Source organism: Cantharellus anzutake (assembly GCF_015039405.1).
Source record: "Cantharellus anzutake strain C23 chromosome Unknown EI90scaffold_7, whole genome shotgun sequence".
Classification (NCBI taxonomy): Eukaryota; Fungi; Basidiomycota; class Agaricomycetes; order Cantharellales; family Hydnaceae; genus Cantharellus; species Cantharellus anzutake.
Window position 1 is genome coordinate 831,987 of NW_024066957.1, and position 23,132 is coordinate 855,118.

General features: G+C 50.1%; 7 protein-coding genes across 7 annotated transcripts; 4 read left to right on the top strand and 3 right to left on the bottom strand.

Moving 5' to 3' along the window:
* Positions 1–419: 419 nt before the first annotated feature.
* EI90DRAFT_3247727 (cobalamin-independent methionine synthase) lies at positions 420–3,248 on the top strand (the record flags this gene model as incomplete). The annotated part of the gene is made up of 7 exons (XM_039066567.1): positions 420–456; positions 519–660; positions 713–880; positions 931–2,157; positions 2,215–2,362; positions 2,383–2,881; positions 2,941–3,248. 7 exons carry the CDS (start codon positions 420–422, stop codon positions 2,994–2,996), a joined length of 2,277 nt encoding a protein of 758 aa, XP_038920817.1. The 3' UTR covers positions 2,997–3,248.
* A 549-nt stretch (positions 3,249–3,797) lies between these two features.
* On the top strand, positions 3,798–6,124 carry EI90DRAFT_2908048 (FMN-dependent dehydrogenase-domain-containing protein; the record flags this gene model as incomplete). The annotated part of the gene is made up of 12 exons (XM_039054307.1): positions 3,798–4,133; positions 4,192–4,199; positions 4,247–4,318; positions 4,373–4,565; positions 4,624–4,745; positions 4,801–4,960; positions 5,021–5,095; positions 5,153–5,302; positions 5,341–5,436; positions 5,493–5,614; positions 5,727–5,842; positions 5,907–6,124. 12 exons carry the CDS (start codon positions 3,798–3,800, stop codon positions 6,122–6,124), a joined length of 1,668 nt encoding a protein of 555 aa, XP_038920818.1.
* Positions 6,125–6,642: 518 nt separating this feature from the next.
* EI90DRAFT_3118017 (uncharacterized protein) lies at positions 6,643–8,071 on the top strand (the record flags this gene model as incomplete). The annotated part of the gene is made up of 5 exons (XM_039063052.1): positions 6,643–6,739; positions 6,797–6,963; positions 7,014–7,329; positions 7,403–7,500; positions 7,556–8,071. The coding sequence occupies 5 exons, from the start codon at positions 6,643–6,645 to the stop codon at positions 8,069–8,071; spliced, it is 1,194 nt and encodes a 397-aa protein (XP_038920819.1).
* A 150-nt stretch (positions 8,072–8,221) lies between these two features.
* Positions 8,222–10,241, bottom strand: EI90DRAFT_2431971 (uncharacterized protein). Its single transcript, XM_039053020.1, has 6 exons — positions 10,011–10,241; positions 9,821–9,930; positions 9,609–9,686; positions 8,568–9,516; positions 8,359–8,494; positions 8,222–8,276 (listed from the first exon to the last, which is right to left on the bottom strand). The coding sequence occupies exons 1-5, from the start codon at positions 10,144–10,146 to the stop codon at positions 8,454–8,456; spliced, it is 1,314 nt and encodes a 437-aa protein (XP_038920820.1). The 5' UTR covers positions 10,147–10,241; the 3' UTR covers positions 8,222–8,276; positions 8,359–8,453.
* A 1,428-nt stretch (positions 10,242–11,669) lies between these two features.
* EI90DRAFT_2908428 (uncharacterized protein) lies at positions 11,670–15,538 on the bottom strand (the record flags this gene model as incomplete). The annotated part of the gene is made up of 6 exons (XM_039054323.1): positions 11,670–11,950; positions 12,059–12,264; positions 12,376–12,641; positions 12,954–13,160; positions 15,000–15,314; positions 15,431–15,538. The coding sequence occupies 6 exons, from the start codon at positions 15,536–15,538 to the stop codon at positions 11,670–11,672; spliced, it is 1,383 nt and encodes a 460-aa protein (XP_038920821.1).
* A 2,211-nt stretch (positions 15,539–17,749) lies between these two features.
* On the bottom strand, positions 17,750–18,672 carry EI90DRAFT_3039795 (uncharacterized protein). Its single transcript, XM_039058967.1, has one exon. The coding sequence runs from the start codon at positions 18,225–18,227 to the stop codon at positions 17,763–17,765; it is 465 nt and encodes a 154-aa protein (XP_038920822.1). The 5' UTR covers positions 18,228–18,672; the 3' UTR covers positions 17,750–17,762.
* A 3,223-nt stretch (positions 18,673–21,895) lies between these two features.
* On the top strand, positions 21,896–22,911 carry EI90DRAFT_2432721 (uncharacterized protein). Its single transcript, XM_039053021.1, has 3 exons — positions 21,896–22,244; positions 22,307–22,364; positions 22,437–22,911. The coding sequence occupies exons 1-3, from the start codon at positions 22,051–22,053 to the stop codon at positions 22,701–22,703; spliced, it is 519 nt and encodes a 172-aa protein (XP_038920823.1). The 5' UTR covers positions 21,896–22,050; the 3' UTR covers positions 22,704–22,911.
* The last annotated feature ends 221 nt before the right edge of the window (positions 22,912–23,132 follow it).

Genomic DNA, 23,132 nt, shown 5'->3' on the forward strand with positions numbered 1-23,132 from the left:
CTAGAACCAGCTACTGGAAGATTCGAAGGCCAAACCAAACCCGATCATCCGATGACCTTAAGGCTGCCAACCACCGACCTTACATTAGCAAGTAGAACTAGAATGACGTCCAGGGCCCAGGGCCCCCAGGGTCCTAGCCTAAGCCTAGGCCACTTTCTTGTTCCCATGCATGCACTGGGCTCATGACCTTGTACAACGCGTCGTTCGCGTGTTTACCAGCTTCCCGCCTATCTCCGTTTGTATTACAGTTTATCCGGAGATGGGGCAATTTGACGTGTTATTTCGCGATGGTGCGATTGTTCCCCCCAAAAAAAAGATAATCGATCGAAAATAGATAAAAGATCGGTTTGTTCCGCTCGCCATTTCTCTTCATCCATCCTTCTCCTTCATCACTCTGCCATATCTCATTGCTGTTCACCATGGTCAAGTCTAGCATTCTAGGGTTTCCCCGCATCGGTGAGGCCTCAAGTTAAAAGCGATCGAAAGTCAGGTTATTGATCGATCGGGGGCGTGTTCAGGTGGAAACCGTGAAGTCAAAAAAGCCGTTGAGGCCTACTGGGCCGGAAAACTCTCTGCGGAGGAGCTCCAGAAGGCTGCAGCAGCCACTAGGAAGGCGAGCTGGGAGTCTGTTAAGGCTCAAGGCGTAGATTTTATCCCAAGGTCTGTCCATCGTTACACTCCATCTCGCAAGTTAAGTCCGATCCTTCGTCAGCGGTGACTTCTCGCTCTATGACCACGTTCTTGACCACTCTGCCGAGTTAAACATTATCCCTCACCGTTATCTTGGTCAGCACCTGACGCTTCTGGATATCTACTTCGCCATTGGTCGTGGTCGTCAAGCCGACGGTGTGGACGTTCCCGCTTCTGAGATGAAAAAATGGTACGTTATTCATCGCGATGTTCGGCGTTTTATGCTCATAATTTGGCAAGGTTTGATTCCAACTATCACTTTGTTGTGCCTGAATTCTCGCAGTCCGTCGAACCAAAATTGAACTACAACAAGGCCTTAGAGGAGTACAAGGAAGCTAAGGCTCTTGGCATCACAACACGTCCGGTTGTACTCGGACCTCTTTCATTCATCTTGCTTGGAAAGAAGGCTCGCGATGCTTCACCCGACTTCAAACCCATCGATATCCTCCCCAAGTTGATCCCAGTGTACAAAGAACTCGTCTCACAGCTCAAAGAAAATGGCGTTGAATATGTCCAAATTGACGAACCGGTGCTTGTGCTCGAGCTAGCGAAGCAATACGCGGAAGAGTATATTTCCACGTATACGGAGCTGGCCAAGGTTTCGCCTAAGATAGTCCTCACCACCTACTTTGGCCGTCTTGAGGATAACATTAGCTTCATTGCTAAGCTTCCCATCCACGCACTCCATATTGACCTCGACCGCGAACCTCAGCAGCTCAACTCCGTCATCGATGCGGTTAAGGGTACGAGCATCTCCCTTTCCCTCGGTCTCGTCTCTGGTCGTAATATCTGGAAGAATGACTTTGGTGCCTCGGTCGCCCTTGCTCAAAAGGCTCTTGATGCTCTCGGAGCGGACCGTGTCATCGTCGCCACTTCGTCTTCCCTTCTCCACACTCCCATCTCTCTCGAAGCCGAGAAGAAATTGAAACCCGAGGTCAAGGACTTCTTCTCTTTCGCCACCGAAAAGAGTCATGAGGTTGCGACTATCGCCGCGGCATTGTCAGGATCCCAAGATCCAAGAATTAGCTCAGCCCTCGAGGCGAATCGCGTTTCGATCGCCAAGCGACGTGAATTCGAGTCTACTTCGGATGACGCAGTCCGGAAGCGTGTTGCTGCTATCACTTCCAAGGATTTGGAGCGTAAAAGCCCCTTCCCTGTGCGCCGAGAGGCTCAGAAGGGACATCTAAGCTTGCCCAACTTCCCGACCACCACCATTGGATCGTTCCCCCAGACAAAGGAGATTCGTCAAGCCCGTGCCAAGTTCACCAAGGGAGAGATCCCCGAAAAGGAGTATGACGAATTTATCGCTAAGGAGATTGAGATTGTCGTCCGATTCCAGGAGAAGATTGGACTTGACCTCCTTGTGCACGGCGAGCCTGAGCGAAACGACATGGTCCAATATTTCGGAGAACGTCTTAACGGGTTTGTCTTCACTGAGCACGCTTGGGTTCAGAGCTACGGTTCCCGGTATATTGCATTCCTTCCCCATACAGAATGCATCTAACCGTTTTGCCTTGCAATCAGTTACGTTCGCCCACCAATTATCATCTCCGATGTCAGCCGCCCCAGCCCTATCACTGTCAGGTGGAGCAAGTACGCTCAGAGCATTACCAAGAATCCTGTGAAGGGTATGCTTACTGGACCTGTCACCATCCTCAACTGGTCATTCCCCGTATTGATGTCTCGCGTGAGATTCAATCTAAGCAACTCGCACTCTCTCTCCGTGACGAAGTCATTGACCTCGAGGCCGCTGGTATACACGCCATTCAAGTTGACGAGCCCGCGATCCGTGAGGGTCTGCCTCTCCGTCGAGCAGATTGGGATGCCTACCTCACCTGGGCCGTGGACTCCTTCCGTCTCGCGACTGCTGGTGTGAGGGACGAGACGCAAACACACTCACACTTCTGCTACTCAGACTTCAACGATATCTTCCCATCCATCCAACGTCTGGATGCAGACGTCATCTCCATTGAGGCTTCCAAGAGCGACATGAAGCTCCTCAGCGCGTTCAAGCAGTACGGGTACAAGAACGAGATTGGGCCCGGAGTGTATGACATTCATTCGCCCCGTGTTCCTTCGACTCAAGAGATCAAGGACCGAATTCGGGATATGTTGGAGGCGCTCCCGAGCGACCTCCTTGTCATTAACCCTGACTGTGGTCTCAAAACTCGTGGATGGAAGGAGACTGAGGGTAAGTTGGTTGGTGATCTTTCGTGAAGGCACTCTTGGCTGACGCGTTTACTTCTGTAGCATCTTTGACCAACCTCGTTGAGGCGGCCAAGTGGGCCCGTTCTACTTATGCCTGATCTGTCTCCATGGTGCTTCAACAGCGCACTCCCTGATAACATCTGCTCCGTGCGACCCGCTCGCCCGCTCCACTCTACCACCTGCTTAATCTTATTCATCATCGCCTCTGTTATACTTCACCAAGGTTGGCAAGAACGCAAAAAAAAAAAACTTATCAATGTTGTTTGTTTTCATTTTGCTAGCATTGTACAGTTACCCCCACATGCATGGATTTCAACATCCCAAACCATTCAATCATATCCTGGCCTCTCGTACACAAACCTACCATATGTGCTTCGCTTCTGTGTGAATTAAATTTGGCATCCGATGCACTGGTATCGATGGTATGCACTAAACCAGAGTCTCAGTATCAGTCCAGCACACATCTGCTGGTATATCACATAGACTATAATCCGATCCTATGAAGAACATCGAGAGAGCGGGAATTCAAGATAACCCATTTGTTACGCGCATGCCTTTTTCCTATGACTGTTTGCGGAGCAGTTGTATAGTTAGCAATATGAACTCAATTCCCAACATTATAACCGAGGTAGACCTAGGCAGCTTGCCGGCCTCTAGCTCTATTATCCGCTTTAGTAGAGGCTGGGATCCTGCCTACCTCTATTAGTATAGAAGGTAGACTCATCTTTGGAATAACTAGAGTCTCTGATTTGTCATGAAGCACGAGTGCGCCGTGCTTGACGGATTTTCGCATTGCATGCGCCTCCATTCACCGATTCCTTGTATTACGTAAACACGAAGCCCTATACATTTCGTAGAGCACTCTAGTTGACACCAACAGCATTAATGTACTGGAGGCAATGCGCGTCTCAGCTTATACTGGCCTCTGGTCGCTGTCGCGCTGGGCTCGAGATGCTATACGAAAGAAGGTCTTTCTGTATCATAAGAGCGGTTTTCGGTCTGAAGCACGTCCTCAAGTCACGTACAATCGCGCTACGTATGACTTGGGGAAGTATATTCTCGGCGCTACTGGCCTAGTCGGGATTTCTTACTTAATCTACGCGCCTCAAAATTGGAAACATGCTGTAAATTCGGATGCCCCGGCCTCGCCTTCGAACACATCTCGTATGTATACCTATGATGAAGTGAAGAGACACTCAACTGAGCGCAGCCTGTGGGTCATCATTCATGGGAAGGTGGGTGTTACTTTGATTCATGGGGGATAATCTTGATGGTTCCTCGTGCGAGTCCTAGGTGTACGAGTAAGTTAGCCTTGAATTACTCTGACAAATGATCTCACATTTCTAAGCTTGACGGGCTTCCTCCCCGTCCATCCGGGAGGGCCTGCAATTATCCTTTCCAATGCCGCAAAGGATGTAACGTCAGGGTTCGGCTGTCCCCTACATTGGTCTCCTAGTAATCGTCAATTTAACAGAGCCATATTTGATGCACACCATTCTCAAAGATTCCTTACTACTATGCTCACCCCTGAACAATGCCTTGGGGACATCGATGCACCCACAGTCCCTCAAGATGCTGTCATAAAATCGGGTGAAGGGCAGCGGATTGTGCTCGCGCACAAGAATAAACGTCCGATCCACCAGATGATCAATCTAGATGACTTTGAGGTAAGGCGTGGAGTCAATTGTCGATTAATTATTATCCCTGTTCTCACTGCTGTCATAGAATGTCGCGGAGACAGTCTTAACAAAAACTGCGTGGGCGTACTATTCCGGTGCGGCTGAGGATGATTCAAGTCATCGCAACAATCTGAGCTCCTACAGTCGCTATTGGTTCCGTCCCAGAGCGTTCGTCACGCTAAAGCCCTTCGATAGTCTATTAGACTGAGCGAGTCTTCTCCAGGCTGCGAAAGACGCGTGACGTCGACACTTCGACAACATTTTTGGGTATACCAACGTCGCTTCCAGTATTCGTATGTCCCGCGGCGCTTGCGGGTTTGGGGAGCCCGGACGGTGAAGTCCCCATTACTAGGGGTGCGGCTGTGTCGGGCATTGTGCAATGTGTACGTCCCCGCGCTTCCTCCGAATCTGAGTGTACGTCCTTGTCACTGAAGAAACTCAAGGTATCCAATAATTCAACTTGCACTGTCGAAGAAATTGCAGCAGTCAAAAGCCCCGACCAAACTTTATTCTTTCAGGTAAGGGTCGACCGTTCCTACATCTCAAAATTCTGCATCTGGACGTCCCGTCGGTAGTTATACATTCATCCCAATCATGAAAACTCAGCAGAGATGGTTCGAAAAGTAGAACGGCTGGGCTTTCGGGGAATCATACTCACGGCCGATACCCCCGCATTGGGGAAGCGAGAAAGTGACATGCGCACCATGGCTGCAGTTTCAGTTAGTGTCGGGCTTCATTGTAGAAGGGAGGGAGGCCTGACTAGCTTCTACTAAAGAACGATGCAGAACTGGGTGTCGCACGGGGTTTGGGGTCATTCTTCGACGAGAATCTGGGATGGGAGGTGATGTCGTGGCTCAAGGTGAATCCTAATTTTTGCTCGAATACCATGGCCTAAGATCATTTCGCCTTCCGAAGACTCTTACAAAGCTGCCAATTATTGTCAAGGGCGTTCAATGTGTTGAAGACGTGGTGCTTGCATACGAACATGGCGCGCAAGGGGTTATACTCTCAAATCATGGGGCAAGTGACATATACATGTGTTAGCGACACGGGTGGCCAGTAACAAAGGTTTCCAGGGGCGACAATTGGCATAGTTGAGTGTTTGCCTGGCTCAGAAACTGGATGTTGCACTCATTGCGACACCGTAAGTGCACCTGCGAGCATCGATATTCTATGGGAGCTTCGGCAAGAAAGACCTGATATGTTCGAGAAGATGGATATTTTTATCGATGGGGGGGTGCGTCGAGGCTCTGATGTCTTGAAAGGTAGTGACAAGCACCATCCCCATATGTGGGTTTTGACCATTGCCTAATCGGATATTGATCGTAGCTCTGTGTCTCGGCGCAAAAGGGGTAGGCATGGGGAGGCCGTTCCTTTATGCAAATTCTGCGTATGGTAGGCTTATTCCGGTCAGTTGGGATCGGAGACGCGTCCTAAAAGGCTATCTTCCTCAGGGGAGGCTGGGGTTGTCAAGGCTGTCGCAAGTCAGTGCAACTTGCCTAGTTCTCATTCATCACCATAATATTTACCCGGGTGGTTTCCATTAGTCATGCGCGATGAAATAGAACGAGGGATGCGACTGCTAGGTAAGATTACTTGGGATACAGATCTGCGGCTTATTTGACTGCAACCGTCAATGTAGGAGCACGAAAAATCGGAGATCTGTGTCCGGAGATGGTCCGGCGTTTGTAGATGTAGCTCTGGATATGCCTTTCATGGAGGCTTTCAATTCTATCGTGCTTTGTTTAATGTTCTGATCGCTTCAGTGATCATCTCCTTGACTTTTAGGAGAGAGTGATGGTAGCCGTGGGAACAGTCACGGCCTCGATCCTCTAACTTAAGCTTTATGGCGGCATCCGTCTTTCGCGTCTTCCTCCCTCTCCCCTCGTCTCTTTGTTCGTTTGTTGTTTATAGCTTCGTGAGTAGGTCAGGCGCATCGAGACCTGAACATTGACCTCATGCTCCATTCCATCAGGTTCCTTTAGGCTGGCCTACGGAGTATCTGGGATACTCCTTTCTAGTACACAACGACCGGTCGTGAATTTGTCTTTCCTTTTCTTCAAATATGCGTTCTTTCTTCTTTGCCTCCATTCTTATTCCTTTGAGTGTACTGGCCGTGCCAGTTCTAAGGCGTGACGATAAATCCACATTGCTTGCACTTCGTGAGTCCTTTGGCTATCTTAGCCGAGTTGACTAGCGTGTCCTGATCATACGGATAGAATTCGCACATGTTCTGGAGCAGCTTGAGACTGCATTCTATCAACAGGCTCTTGCCAAGTTCCAACCCAGCGACTTCACGAACGCTGGATTCAACTCCGCCGACATCCCGGTTCAGCAATTCATGACGATCCGAGGCGACGAGGCATCTCACACAACCGCATTGGAGGTTAGTTCATCGTTCAGCGACCCTCATCTTCCATCCTGACCCCGCTGTAGGGGGCAATAACATCGTTGGGAGGAACGCCCATATCTTCATGCCAATTCGACTTCACCTCTGCCCTCACAAACGTGAAAACCATGGCTGCCGTTGCTCGACTTGTCGAGAACGTTGGAGTTTCTGCTTACCTTGGAGCCGCTTCTCTAATCACCTCACCTCAGTTGCTAAGCGTCGCGGCATCAATTTTGACCATCGAAGCTCGGCATCAGTCAATTCTCAACGTACTCAATAGAGGGTCCAGCATAGCGGCTGCGTTTGATATGGCTTTGAGCCCTTCACAAGTTCTTGCTATGGCTGGGCCGTTCATCTCCGGGTGTGACCTGGGCATACCAGGCAAGTAGATAATGTTGTTAGGCACTATCGATATTTATGCCTTCCTTTCTTGCAGCAAATCCTGTTCTCACTGTTACAAGCAATGGCACGGTTGGTCCCGGAACGAAATTGACGTTCTCTTCCCCTGCTATTGATAATTCTCCTTTGACTACCGTAAGTCCGCCGCAATACCTCTCCCCGTTATGTTCTGACACAATGGTTCGTTCAGAATCTTACGTGTCAGATGATGCTTGGTGGTGCACCCATGGCTATCGCTCTCCCCTTCGACCAGTGCATAGTCCCCAATGGCATTAACGGTCTCGTGTATCTTTACATCACTAATACATCCCAACCACTTCTCCAAGACCTCACACATCAGTTCTCAGGATCCATCGTCGCCGGCCCTACGGGAGCATTCATCGACACACAACCTGAGGCGCTTTCTGAGGCGCTTTTTAATAACAGCACCGCTGGCAGTGGTGCTGGTGAAACCACCATCCCCAGCACTCCTGGTCCCATCAGCACTCCTTCCGCTCCACCGACAAACACAGACATACCAACATCCAGTGGAAGTGGAACCAGTTCTACTCCCACCATTACCTCCGCACCATCTCCTGCGCCTTCGATTCCATCGGATGCTGGTAATGGCATTCTTCCATTCACGACGTCCACACTCCTGTCTCCTGATCAGGCAAGCTCACTCATGATGAGCTTAATGTCATCCACCTCAACGGATTCGTCTTAGCCCACTCCCGCTCCTGGTGGGCGCACGTTGCCAGAGGAGCTGGGGCTGGACTCAAAGTCATTGGATCGGGAGAGATCCCTGCAAGCAACACAAGACGCTCAATCGTCCCAAACCCGTACTAATGCTTGAGTCGAATAGTCCAAGGGGCAGGAAGCACTCGATTTGGCATGTAGAAGGATGCGTAATATTATTCTGTGCGATTTTGCTATCGTGGTGTGATTACTTGTTACAACTTGGGGTTGTCCCGTTTTGGATGGGTAACAATAAGGGATTCGAAATATACATACAGCGAGGCGGATGTACGATGTTGGCCTGCACATCGCGAAAATCCAATGGGGGTCAGATGTCAATAGTGAGGAAGGAAGGGATACTCGGAAAGAACTCAGTCTGATTCATCACTAGAGCTCTCTTCCTCTTCTTGCCCTATCATTAGCATTGTGGCGATTAGTTTAAAGCTGAGAAAGCATTGGAAATGGAAGGAAGCGATTAGGCCCACCTCCAGCAAGACGATTTAGACTCATGATTCTCCTACCAGGGCCTGAACCCGGTTGGGCTGAGGCAGAAGGTGCAGGGTCATCTTGCCCAAATGCATCCGCAAGGAAATCGAACTCTTCTTCGGGCTTGTCGCTATCCGAGTCACTCGCAGAATCATGCACGTATAAAGATGCAAGATGAGGAGGTGGCTGTCGATGCTGTTGCTGCGGCTGCTGCTGCAGTACAGCAGCTTCTTCCATATCTTCTTCCTCTTCTTCCTCTTCCTCTTCATCATCCTGTTGCGTACTATACTGAGGGAAGCTGAACTGAGTGGGGGTTGATGTGAACGGAGGAACAGGGGTAGATGGTTTCGATGTGGATGACGCGCTCGAAGTTGGTAACGACAGCGGGCCGTTTTGTTTCGGAGCTGGTGCATTGAGAGTTCCTAACGAGATGATTTCGGATGGTTGCGACTTCTCCTGTTTCGATATTAATGGTTTCGGCCGTGGACGCGGTTTCGTGGTGATGATGGTGGTGGAGGCGGTAGGGCCAACGAGCACTGGATTGGAGATATCTAGGAGTTCTTCTATTTCGGGTGTTTCTTGATCGATCTTGGTTAGAGATATTTTCGGTCGCGCAGCGGCTTTGTTGTTATTCGGAGGGGGAACCTTCTGCTGGGTGGGAAGAGTGACAACGGTGGCAAGTGGCTTCTCTTCTTCCTCTTCCTCTTCCTCCTCCTCATCAATATCATGGCCGTTTGCCGTTGAGGTCATGGGGATCATCGCTCGTGGCATAGGAGTCGATGATGATTTCGTACTAGGGGCATTTTGTCGGCCATTGGGGACACCAGAAGCCGCAACGGGAGGACTAGGCGCCGAGGTGGCGGCGGCCCCAGCCTCCCGTGCGGCGCGCGTTCCAGACCTATCGTACGTTATATGCATATGACTCTCAAGGCGTTCTAGCGTGAATGTCTACGGAGAAGTTAAATTGGGAAGGATGAACGTTCAATCGAAATCAACGTGTGATAACAACAAATAGAAGAAACCCATATGTGGGATCGTACCCCGGTCTCCTCGTCATATATGAGCACACATTCCCATTCCTTCACTTGCTGTTGCACGTTGAACAAGTGTCGTTCGTTCTGTATTCAGATAAGCAATAAAAAGGAATCGTCATTAGCGCGCATTCTCTTCCAAGGGTTCTACCCCGGCCATGACAGTAACACACTCCAAATAAACTACGCAACACATACACACATACACACGCACAACTCACCTGAGCATTCGTACGCTCCATCTTAAACGCAGTCTTCCCATCCGGTTTATGTTGCATAAACCCAATCTTCCCAGGCCGAGTCGAGTCGTCTGAACCAGGCTTGAACTGATCTAGCAAGGTGAACAAAGCTCAAGGCCCTCTCTCTGACACACACATATGATGTTTCAAAAGAACAAGATCGCATACGTGCATTTAAACGAGTAGAAATCCTCCAATGGATCTGGCGCCCCTTCAACTCCGAGCGCCCGTAGCAATGATGGCCCAGGTTGGACGCCGTGTCTACCCGCTTTCGGTTTCCAGTTCTCAGGGGCTGGAGAGTGAGACATATCCTTGTTCTTCCACTTGTGTATGCGCTGGGCCAGAGAGAGTAGGTAAAGTAGTCGAGAACAGAACCAGGAGTGGTTGAACCGGTGGCCCGAACTTCAGGGCGGAAGCAAGTCCGCCGTTGCTCTCAGGGGAAGCGCAGATGATTTTAATTCTCCGAGGTGACACTGCCACCTGAGCGGAATTGCCTAAAATGGTGAATGCAACATGGCCTCTGATCGAGCAATCATTGATCAGAACAGCTTTTTGATTGATGCAATCCAAAAATGAGAAACTTACAGTATGCAGTCTACGGTCAAAGAGATACACAGCGCCGGAAACAGAATGGCCCTACTCAACAAATTTGAAAAACCGTCACATTCACGTTTATATGACTGCCTTTTAGCCTTTGGTGAGTTCATTTTTCAGTTGCATTTCAGACTCGGCTCGTCACATTTGCCTTCTTCATCCCATTACCACATGTATGAGGAAACTTGTTGTCGTCTCCCAGGCGTGGATTTGGGATCGTGAACGAACCCATATATATCTGAAATAATTCGCCGTATCTCATGCAATAATTCTGCTCAACAAAAAGACCGTGCATATACTTCCCCAGGCTCCCAGCACATCAGGAGCGAAACAACGTACGCCCATGCACTAACTTGCAGGCAATTCTCATTCTTCGGCCCGGGGACTCAGCGCGTGAGTGGGCAAAAAAAAATTGACCTCATGCAGTTCTTCCCTCATGGAGTAAAAGTTCGTTGTCTTTTTCTTCATTGTCTACAGGGGGCCGCGCAGGGGCATATTCCAATAGAGGCTGGTTCGCCTGTCTACATGCAAAGGCATCACACTAGGAGAATAGTTGGCGGAAATAATGCTAGTCGTAATTTGCCTAACAGACATGTACTCGTGCGCATTCTTATAGATACACAATGCAGTTCTGAGGCCTCATGCATAATGAAGCCGGTATCCACAGTTCCATTCCATATGTTCGTGCATGTGAGCGCGTGTGCCGGGATCCCGATGTAATTCCTGACTATGCGCTTACCATATATGCGTGCATGACTTCTGGTACACATAATTTTTTTGTTCTTACACACGCAGCATTACCGACACAACTGATTAGTACGAATCACTTTTCGTTGAATCCCAAATAGTTCCGGGCCTGTGGTGTAAGGACACATGCGATGCAAAAATGAGACATATGTTGACGGAAGGGGGGGGGGGGGGGGCACAAGCGCAGACGCATCAGAAGGGAACGGTTGCGGACCAGGATCAGGGATGGGGATGGAATCGAAAAGTTCACGAGAGAATTATGTATGACCAACCATAGCAATAATAAAGCAAATCAGTGTCAGTGAGTAGTTAATGCGTGGTAATGCAGGAAAATGAACAAAGACATGACAGCTGGCTCGGACAATGACAACAGAGCGGTCAGTGAAAGCATAGTGAACAATCGTGTTTGGGGATATGAACGGGGGGTGGAATGCTCAGGAATGGAAAAAAAAAGTTAACATGATTAAAAAGACAAATTACTCGCGCCGATTCAGGTCGAGAAATTACCAGGATCCTCATCTTCACCCTGGAAGATACTCTCGAAGACAACCTTCCCATACTCCGTATTCAATCTTTCAAGGGGCTCGACGTCAACCGCCCCCTCCCTAATCTGTCTCGCCCGTCTCGAACGCTCCTCCTCCCAAATTCGCTCAAGAGATTCGGACAAGTTCTTCAAACCAAAGATAAACCCAAGATCGGGACGTTCCAAACGATGTGGCGGGAACCGAGCACGAATGAGTCCTGTCTCGGGATCGACGTCGGTATAATACCCTGGAGGCTTCTTCTCCACATCTGGACGTACGCTCTCAGTGCGCTCAACAGAAGCACCGGAAGAAGGTCGCGGGAAGGGCGAAGGAGGAGGTGGCTGCAAACCATTACTACTGGCGCTGGCAACACTGGCATCCTTCATCGAGGTAGGCGGAGTTGGCGGTACAACGACAAAGTCCCGCCCAGTTGTCGTATGCGCAAAGTCAACAATCCGAATATTGATCTCGCCCCGCTTCTTCCAACCACGGGGATGTTGTCGGGAATGTCGGGCAGCAGCATGTCCAGCATGTAAATCCTCACTCAAAGTCCGTCGGAGACTCGGTCGATTCGGATGTTGCGCCTTGTCATGATTCGACTCCCGAGATATTTGTCTCCCGACAGAATCACTCCTCTTCGTTTTGGCATGCGAAGAGCCAGGAGACTCAGACAAAGCTTTCCGGTACGTCTCCTGCGTTTCATGGTCGCCATCGTATATGAATAACAGGCTGCAGCCATAGAACCGATATCCTTTTAGTCTATTGATGATCTTGGCCAAGCGATAAAGCTTGTGAAGCAAGACAGGGATATGGTATACGAGAAGACGTTCCCCATCGGAGAAGAACCTGGCAAGATCGCAGGGGAAGTCCTCCGTGCGGGTATCCCGGCCAACGTATTTGTCCTGCGTGACGTAGGATTGCGAGACGTGGTTCCACACCTGAGGTGAAGAAAGACCACCACCAGCAACACAATTATAGCAAAATCAACGCAGTCATTGGAAATTGGAGGATCGCCCGCAGTTGAACGAGTGGGATAGATTAGATATGAAACGCCGGCACCAAAAAGTCGATTTAGCCGATTCCAAGTTTGAATGCCCCAGATAGAGCAATTTAACCACCGTCAGAAAAAGGAAAGATTGCACCGAAAAGAGGCGATGAAGAGGGAAGAAAAACTAGTCAGCTGATGCTCGCCAGTGTCGATAAGAAAAGAAGTGCACACGACCACACCTCTTTCCTTTCCTTCAACTCACCTGTTTACCACATGCCCTAACGCCCAGCGTCCTACTCGTCGTCCGGTCGCATTTCTTCCTCTGACTTTTCTTCTTCGCAGCGGTCGCATCGATCCCATATTGCCTCGTGCCCATCTTGAGATCCAGCACGCAGGGATACTTCAAGCGACCCGTGAGATCTTCCATTAGGATAAAGTGCTCCTGACGCGTGGTTCCACTAGGGTGTCCCTCACCGTTATCACCGGCACCATCGTGGTGAATCAAGGGTCTCGCAGGGGAACCTGTTCTAAATGATCCGATTGGTGGGGTGAGTGAATGTGACTGGAAGGAGGATTGTCTGAGACCCTGCGTCGAGATCTGGTGACGCAGTTGGCGAAGGTTATCGTCAACAGCACGATACCCAATATCGGTGGCATACGCGATATCCGCGTCAAGGGGCAAGCGATCGCACGACTCTTCCTTTTCAGGTATAGTCAACGATGCCAAAAAACTCTCATGATTGGGAGGCAAAGGCCTTCTCTGCAGACCCTCATCGACGCTTCGACTCCTGCTCCTTCGAATATCCCGCCCAAAAAGACCATGGTGCACCTCCGTCTCCGTCACACCATTCGAATGTGACGAAGAGCTCGACATGACCCCGGTGTCGTCGCCAAAACTCCCCGTTCGGGACATTGAGCCATACCTGGCAACAGCAGCACCAGCAACGGGCGGGGAAGCATATCCGACGCCGATGGGGGAATTAATGGGCGAGGTCTTGTCCGTTCCCATCTTCGACCGAGAAGGAATGGCGCTCTCACTCCGCACCCTTCGGAGCCGACTTTCCTTTTCCTCTTCCTCTTCGTGAACCCCATCAGCAGCATGAGCAATAGTCCTTGCATCCTGGTCCTCTCCACACGACGTCGAAGGGGTAGAAACCACCTCCCCGACCGACCTCTCACCGTTCACGCCCCTACCTCCAGGGGACATCGAAACAATCCGTCTCCTTCTGGCACTACCGCCGGGCGAAAACCCACATCCAGAATGCCGCCGCCTTCTCTCCCTCTCCCCCTCGTCTTCCGTCCTCGACAAATGGCAAAGCAATTGGGACTGATATGAATGTGGAGGAGAATGTGGATGCAAATGACCCCCGTATCCCAACGCCTGACGTCTCGAAAACTTCTTCAAGATCGCTCCAAAGACATGATCCTTCAACTTTGTGTTCACAACCGTCGATCCGATCCCTCCTCCCAACCCAGTGCAACGAAGATCTTCGTGCCATGATTGGGTGAAACTATCACCGAGCGCGGGTAAAGGCGTAGGAATTTCGTGTGTCATTTGAATTGCAGTAGGAAGAGGTCTCGGCATGGTCGTCAAGACAGGAGTTATGGGAGCAGAGGAAAACGTCGGAGCAAACGCACGATCCTGTGGAGAACTGCTGGACGCAGTAGGAAGACCATCAATGGCACGCCCATTCGCCGCAATCGCTTCACTGGTCCCCTTCCCTTCGTCAAGAATCGCACTCCTCGCCAAAGGACTCGACACAAACCCTTGTGACGACGAACTCGCCCCCTCTAAACTCCTCAAACTTCTCCTCAACCCCAACTCATATCCATACCCATAGGTCGACAAATCAGGAGACGAAGCAGTCCCACTCTCAAATCCTCTCCTCCCTCCACCGCGCCTCAATCCGATCCTAGCAGTCATGAAAGAATTCGATAACGACGCGGAGCCACCCGAAATAGAGGCAGCACCACGTAACATCCACCTAGGAATAATATGCTGATTCCTGTCAAGCTCAACCTCAGGAAATTCATCATCCGTGTCCGTGTCCGTCTTCGATCCACCTTCGCGAACAGACGACATGGCAGACCGACCCACTACCATCCCCGAACTGGCAGCTCGAGCACGTCCGCCTCCAAAACTCTGGCTGGTGGGCATGACTGGGGATTTGTTACGACTCGGCACAGCAGACTCGTGCCTGATCCCGCTCCCCGTGCCACCAGCGGTCGTCGCAAACTTGCGCAGAGCGGGTTTCAAACCCACTCGATCCCCAGATTCAGTGAGGGAAAGATGATCAACTGGGATGACGGGACTTCCAGGCCCAGGAGCAGGCGTGCTCTCTCCGGAAGATGGCTGCGTCAGCTCACCTGTAGGAGTCCTTGGGGGAGTGGCACGGCGATGCTGATATTGATGTTGTTGGACCCTAGCATTCCCCATCCCCATCCCATCCCCTTTCTCCTCAGAATCCTGAATTGCGGCCGAAGGATTGTGCAAATGGGACCCCTTCCGAACTCGTCTGTAGTTAACGAGCATCACACCAAGATATCGGGGGATAAAGTCCAGGAGCTCGGGTGACTCCCGCTCTACGGCCTCGTAGAAGAGGTTTTCCCTCGAGACGAGAGGCTGGAAAAGGAATGAACGAGACGACAAGAGAATCATCCACGACAGCACGAGAAACACCACAAAAAGCATGGTCGTCAACCTCGATAGACCAAAGCACCACAACATCCCCCACTCACCTTACATACGGCTCTCTTGGTAAACTTGTATATCGCGCTATGCCCACCTACCTGGTTCCTGAAGGGTTTCAAAGGAACATGAGGTAGCCTTGGACTCTGCGGTGTCATCAGCTCTCCAACACCATTCCCAGAACTTCCACTACCATCCTCCTCCATCTCCTCCGCATCCCTCCATGCACGGCCTCCAAATTCCGCAGAGGGAACACGAGTAGGAAACTCATATCGATGAAGATGATGATGGCGGCGATAACCTTCAGCGTCCCTCCCAGTCATCGTAGGCGTACTCGACATCTCCCCACGTCGACCAAGATTCAAACTGAGCGCGTCATCACTCATCATCCTCCTTCCCTCAACCTTGCGCCCGCTTCGAACATACCCATCCGCACCTGGGACCGTGGCATCCCTTCTCACCCTGTCATCCCCATCACCTTCGTACATTTCCTCACCTTCATCATAATCTTCATCATCCTCCTCATCATAATCCTCGTCTTCCGTATCACTGACGCTAGGCGTTGTCGTACTAGCGGTGTCCCACCCAGAACTTAACGCAGCAGGTTCCTCAACTCCAACACCTTCACCACTCTTCCCAAAAGTTACGACAGAGTCGTCAAGGATTTTTCCTCCGATCACAGATCTCGATTTCGATGGCCGCAGCAAAGACTTCCTCCTCGGAGGTGATCGTTCATTTTCGGTTGTTGTGGCAGTGGAGGGGGAAAGGTAGGAATCAGTGCTAGGGTGTGAAGGGAAATTCGAAAGGGAAGGGGAAGTTGATAAAGAGCTAGCCGTAGGACTGGTTCCAACAATATGCCAGGGGAGGGTTGTATTCTTGCGCTGGACGAACGAGATTGAGGTTGCGATTGCGATTGCGATTGCGACTGAGACAACGGTAATGGTGTGATTGTTGAATGCGGTTGTATAAGGTGGAAAGGTGGAGGCGTAGGTCCTCTCGACTTGGACTTGGACTTGGACTTGGACTTGTTCCTAAGCCCACCGGACGATCCGGATCCCCCCGCCACACCTCTAGGCCATCTCGACGTCATACCATCAGATGCGGCTCCCGTAGAAGGCGGCAACTGAGTCGGGGAAGCGGTAGGCGTCTGCACCCGTGCCTGCAACTTGCGGTCAACCTCCGAGTCGACTCTATCGCCATCGTCATCCCTATTGCGGTAATGGTGGTTGTAGCGATCGGGAATCGTAACCGTCGTGTCTGATTAAAAAAATAGAAACAAAATTAGAATTACCATACAAATGCCATGCATCCAAGCAAAGGGAAAGGAATTTCAGTTTCAGTTCGAAACAATGTGAGATCAAATTAGGGGGTGGGATGCCGAAAACATAAAGGAGATCAAGACGTTGAATGTTATCAGGAACAGCAACAAAGTCAATGATAACGCTTCTCGTGCACACGCGATATCGAGGAAGGTCGGATAGAACAAAAAAGGTAGTTCTTCCAGAGCAACAATCCAATAAGAAGCCAAACGAGACGACGATATTAACTCACCTTCATCATTACGCTTCCCCGACCCCGACCCCGACCTCGACCTTGACGCCGATCCCGATACTCGAAAGGCGGTACCTGCACGCGCACTCGGAACATCAGCAACAGGGGGGGTACAGCGAGGGGGAATCGAAGGTCGACATCCCCTCTCCATAAGTCTCCCTCGATCCGCGTTCACACCACCCAACACTCCACGATCAACGCTCCACTCCGATCCCGACACCAGATGCGAAGAGGAAGGCGGAGGCGCGATTTGTTGTCGTTTGGAACCCATTTTCAGCATTACTGACTCCCTCTCAGGCCAAGCCTGTCTCTTCACAAATACCGTCCCCCCAATCTCTTCCTCTTCCTCTTCTTCCTTACCACCGCCTTTAAGATGACTGAAAGCTCCAGGCGAGCGTCCTTTGAGGTTCTTCGATTTCGAACGAGAAACGCCAGGTCCTCCATCTGCCGTGGCCCCGCCAAGCACAAGAGTCTCACCTATAACCGAACCCAATTTCGCACTTGCAGTAGGTGCCGTAGAATTCGTACGAGAAACATCAGTGCCAGCAGTCAAATAACCCGAGCCAATCGCAGAACTGGAACGAATCACAGACCCAGATCCAGATCCAGATCCAGAAGCAGGGTTAACACCCGCACCCGCACCAGAAACACCAGAGGATCCGCCAGCCGTTTCACGAAACAGCTGCAACGAGTCTGCGACTTTTCGGCCGATTCCCGACCCTGAACTGAGACCTGTTCCCACCATCCCTGAGTTTGCGGTCGAAACATTTGCTAGAGTTTTACGCATACCAATGTGACCCTCACTTCGCCTTGTACTTTTCAATGGTCCTGTTACTGAATGATAACGAGGTCCAGCAGAACTTGCCGTGAAATGGTTTCCCCCTTCCATCGCATCTCCGCCTTCTTCTGATGAATCGGATGACGAACCGGATGACGAAGAAGTGGAAGAAGCTGATGACAAAGCGAGGGTTGGAGGTGAATTAGGTCGAGATGCACTAGATGATGAGAGTGAGAAACCAGTGGTAGTGATTTTACTTTTGTTTTTGGAGGGTAGATGCTCCAAGTTTTTGTTTGAGAGTGAGGATGAAACATTGGAATAGTATGAAGGTGGCAGTGAAGATAGGTTAAAAAGAGGTTTTGAGGATGAGGAAAAGGCGAAAGGACGGGGGCCGGGGCTACGGGAATGGGAGTGCCGAGTTGGGTAGTGGTCATGGTAGGCACGTTTGTGTTGACGCGAAGTCGTGGCTGTGGGAACGTAGGTTGAAGTTCCCGCCGCTGTTGCAAGCTGACCACCATCGGAAGATGAAGGCGAAGAAGGGGAGGTGTGACCGCTGTACGAGGAGGAAGAGATGAGAGGTACGTTAGTCAGAGTGTTAGATCGACGTGAAGGTTGTTTGGGTAAAACTCGTGACTTTGCGGATACAGCAGCAGTGGAAGGAGTAGCGGAAGAAGGAAGTGAGAGTAGAGAAGTCGTCATTGTTGTAGTAGGTTTGTTGGAAGAGGTAGAAGTGGGGAGAGAAAGCAAAGTGGGAGTAAGTTTTGTTGGGGATGACGATAATGTGAGACAGGCGTCGGAAGGTTCATGAGGCTCAAGGTGAGAACATGAAGAGGGACCAAAGAGGATAGTAGCAGTAGCGATGGCGGAGGATGATGGGGAAGCAGAAGAGTCGGCTAGTGTCCTTGTCATATACCTATGTAGGTTGAGAGCGAGAAGGACGAGACAAGAGAGAGAGAGGGTGTAATGTGCGCTTGTTATAGAAGAATCGGCGAAGGTAGAAGAAGTGGTTGATGAACCCAAATGAAGTACGAAATGATGATGGTTGCTGTTGCTGCTGCTGTTGTTGTTGTTGCTGTGAGCGGAGTTGTTCCAAGTAAGATGTGAAGGAGGAGAATGAGAATGAAGATGAGTATTTCCCATTTTTTGCATCCGGTTCCAGACTCGATCCGTGAATGTCATCGATCCAAAGATGGTAGTACTCATATAATGTGTGGGACTTGAGGTGACGAGCGCAGCTCTGTCGCCGGTGGGAGGAGAGAGAGAGAGAGAAGATGAGGGTTTGAGGAGGGGGACGATTGCTTGCTGTGTTGGCTTGCCCTTAACTGTTTCGTTTGTAGCATGTCGTCATCGTCAGTGTTTCTAACACTCGTGGCCTCATCGCACGCGGGGCCCTAGAATAAAAAAAGAAAAGAAAAACCAGATGAAAATCCAAAATGATTTTTTTTTCTGGCGCACGTTCTTTCGAGCCAAAGGGTGGTTGACTAGTGCAACTTCAGAACCCCGATAGACTTCAATTGAATATTATTGATTCCATCAACTGTCGATTGTATTAGACCGCGAATTCCAATCGGTGAACAAAGTGATATATAATTTAGTCGACAGCCAAAGTAGAGGTGCGGAATAATTCCTCCCACCTTTAGGTCTAAAATAGACGCCCAATCCCCACCGATCATGCCCCTGAGCTAACGAACTCCACGCGACGAAGGAAAGGGATGAGGCGAAATTTCACCTCTCAATGACGAAAGCGGTTTTTGCACTTTCCATTTCAGGCTCGTATTTCATCTTTCCATTCCAGGAACGAACGTTGTTAAAAAAGCACCCCTTACTGAATAGCAATACCAAGATCCTTCCAAATACTTACACAGCCACCCTCTCCTTCCTACTTGGGCGCAGCGACCAGCTTTACACACCTACTCACATGGTGAGGAAGTGTGTGTGTGGGTTATTCACCCGCAAATTCCCCTCTGAGCATCAAGAGTACAACGATTTGTATGTGTATTTGTGATAGTTTTTGCTTACTAACACCGTTCATTCCGCCACTTTAAACCGCCGATTCCGCCAGGGAGCCACCTGTCCGCGATTTCCCCTCTTATCTCCTTGGAATCCTCCATTACTAATAATGTCGCAATTCACACACACCAGTTTAGCCCTTTACATGGCCACGTGCCCGCCCGGACGTCCAATCCGACGGCTGCCACATGGTTTGCACTGCACGACAAACACACACCCCGCCCACACCCATAACACATGTCCCACAATCCGATCGAGCTATACCTACGTCTCATCCTACCACTTTCCACCGATCTCTCATCCTCATCAGTCCTCACCCCTGCCCACAAAAGCCGCAAATCATTACCCCAATTAGACTTCTTTTTATGTTAGTAACACCTCCGTACAAAGTACACGCACTCCCAGTATGTCCTCGGACATGTCGACATGCAGAGGCCTGGACTTCCCGCCCCCCCTCCTATGTGACATTCAACCAGCAACCTGACACACAACGCTCCCGACAATGCATAACGAACCTACGAACTTTCCCCGCCCCCACGGCCCACGGGTACCGTATACCCCGCCACGCCGTAAACCCTAAATCATTGATTAATTGGATATTAGTCCTTGTCGCCCAAGTCGAGCGTCCTTTTCGGAGATATATTTGTAATCCTCTCGACCTTTACCTACAGATATCTCATTGCTCACCATCCAACTGACCGAGTGGTCTTCGGTACATAGGCTGGGACTGCTTGACTCCTCACAACACCCCGTTTCAATCGACATATGACTAACTGCGCCAACCGAGCAACCAGGCTCTACTTTCGGACACCTCCCTTGCATTCCCCCTTTTTCTGTTTCCATGTACTGTTTCCACATTAAAGTAACGTCATCGATTCGTCGGCTCAAGCGCACACACACACACACTATTTATTCAGCGGCCCGCCAGCCGCCCCCCCTTTTCTGCTGTCCCTGAAAACCGTTTATTTATCAGATTGTTTGAGCGCCTAGCCGCGTCGCTAATGTCGCTATGTAACTTTTATCGATTCGGGCTGTTCAGTTTCGATTCCGGGTGTGGTGATTTGTGCATTTGCACAAACAAGGCGCCTAGCCACTTGCAGAATACCTTATCGCTGATTGCCGCGTACGCACACACGAGATGAACGCTTATATGTGCATATACCTCCATTCAGGGATGTAGGCACCAGAGTTCTGGGCTACTAGATACAAAGTCCCCCCTTAGACTCTTCGAATCGATCTTCTCTTCTCATCTACCGCACCGTCGGTTCCAATCTGACATTATATGATCAACACTCATTCTTGGAACATTCTCAGCGATCACGCTGAGTCAGCTTGCGTCCTAGCAGCTTACTGTAATATCTCGTACGTACAAGCATACTAGTAAGAAGCTACTACTATGTCATGAGGTATAACTGCTACCAACCACATTCTCGCCCTGCACGCACATGCGCCGCGTATATGTATCACGTCGAAGTAGGATCCATGCAACGTCGACCATCCACTTTTGCTTGACCTATAGTAGCGCCACCCGTTTGTCTATATACATACCTTACTAGCTTCTCATCATATCACACTATGCCTTGGCATTCATTAGGCTAGCCAATAGCAGTACCCAATTTATGTAAGCGATATCGATGATGTATTGGTGTTGTTTTTGCATTCAAAGGAGGGGAGAATCACCAGAATCCCCGTGCGCGCGTGCCTAACTCCCCCCTCCCCGTGTGGGGGTAACTGACAGCAGTCACCCAAAGAAGGAAGTGATTTTCATTTACAACCTCTAGATCATTTTATGGCAATCATAAAGAAGAGAGTGGAGTATGGACTAGAAGAACTTCATAATAGGGTTCTCCCGAATGGGTCTAGATGGTGGTGCATGGACTCCAAAAATAAAATAAAATGATATTAAGACGAAGTCACAAGGGGACTTGTGCCACTGGCAGCTGAGCCTGCCCGTGCACCAATTATGTTGTAACCCGGTCCGCAGCGCCAGGGTCGCATGCACACGCATGACCAACAGCAATAATATCCAATTCTGTCGCATACCATATACATACATCTCACCCTTCCCATCGGTGGGGGGGATCGCTTTCGCTTCCTCGTCCCACTATATATAATATATACTGTGAGCGCGTGGCCACTAGGCTCCCTTTGCGGCACACGGCACAAGTAAATCCCCCCAGCTTTCAAACCATTTCAAAAAAAAAAATACATACATACATACATCATAATCAGCGTCGAATTGATCATGCGCACAGATCATCAGACTAGTACTACTGCTACCGTACAGCTACACAAGCGCACACACAATTAACTCTGATATCGGTATTTTCCATGCGACCCCGTGCCAACCCCCTCCCAAAGCATAAAACGATTCGCCACTTACCAGAATCAGGCAAGTGCAAGCAAGCAGCAGCAGCTTGTTGCAGCATGCAGTACGGGAAATTACCATGCAAAAAGACTCGATGGAGAGACAGAGATCGAAAGGGCCAGCTGTGTCCTTGGGGGTTTATATACTATACTCTGGTGTAAGTATAGAGGAATAATAATTACCGGCCGGGGCACTTAGATCCCACTCTCGGGAAGATAGGATCGACTTTGGGAATGCAAATGCAAACTTGCATCGTGATCTTCTGCCGCTTTTAAGGGTACTCAGCCTACTTACGCATATTGGGGGTTCTCATCAATAGCTACTGATACCGGTCCCCCCGGTCTCTTAGAACGAAATTGGAGCGCGTACGTTGAGGCAGGGTTGTGCACATATAATTGTGCACTATCCAAGATACATAATACAGATGTGGAAAGAAAGTGTTGAAGAAACAAAAAACAAAAACAAAAAAGAAGGAAAAGTACGAAAGAAAAATCGCAACGGGAACGGGCTTGAGGTGGTGACAGGAAAGAAAGTTGTGGGGAAAAGCATAAAACAAAAAAACTGGGCCGGAAAGATCCGGGTTAACCGACAACTATATATGCGCTGCTACTGTTGATCACACGCCATCGATCTAGCTGGTTAATATACAGATTAACCAACCCATCAGCAGCTGTGGTTGGTTGTTCAAGGCTTAAGCTGCCAGCAACTCCAAGTCGTACTAGTAGGCAGCCAGCAGACCTATCTGGCCGATTTACAACGATCGAACCCCACCGATAATCCATATCAGTGCTATATATTGTTTTGTTTGTTTGTCATAGATGGCTGGAGTCCTGCATGCCTAACTCGCCAACTCTGGGCTTCAGTGACGTCGCGATCATCGTACCGCCGCTGCCGCCTGCCGGTGCATCCGATCTACTTGATAGCTGCTGTACTCGACTGCTTGTACCTTGTTTCTCGCTCAGAGCCCTTCCACCCGATACTCGAAAGGCAGTACCTGCACGTGCACTTGACACATCAGCAACAGTCTGGGTATGACGAGGGGGGG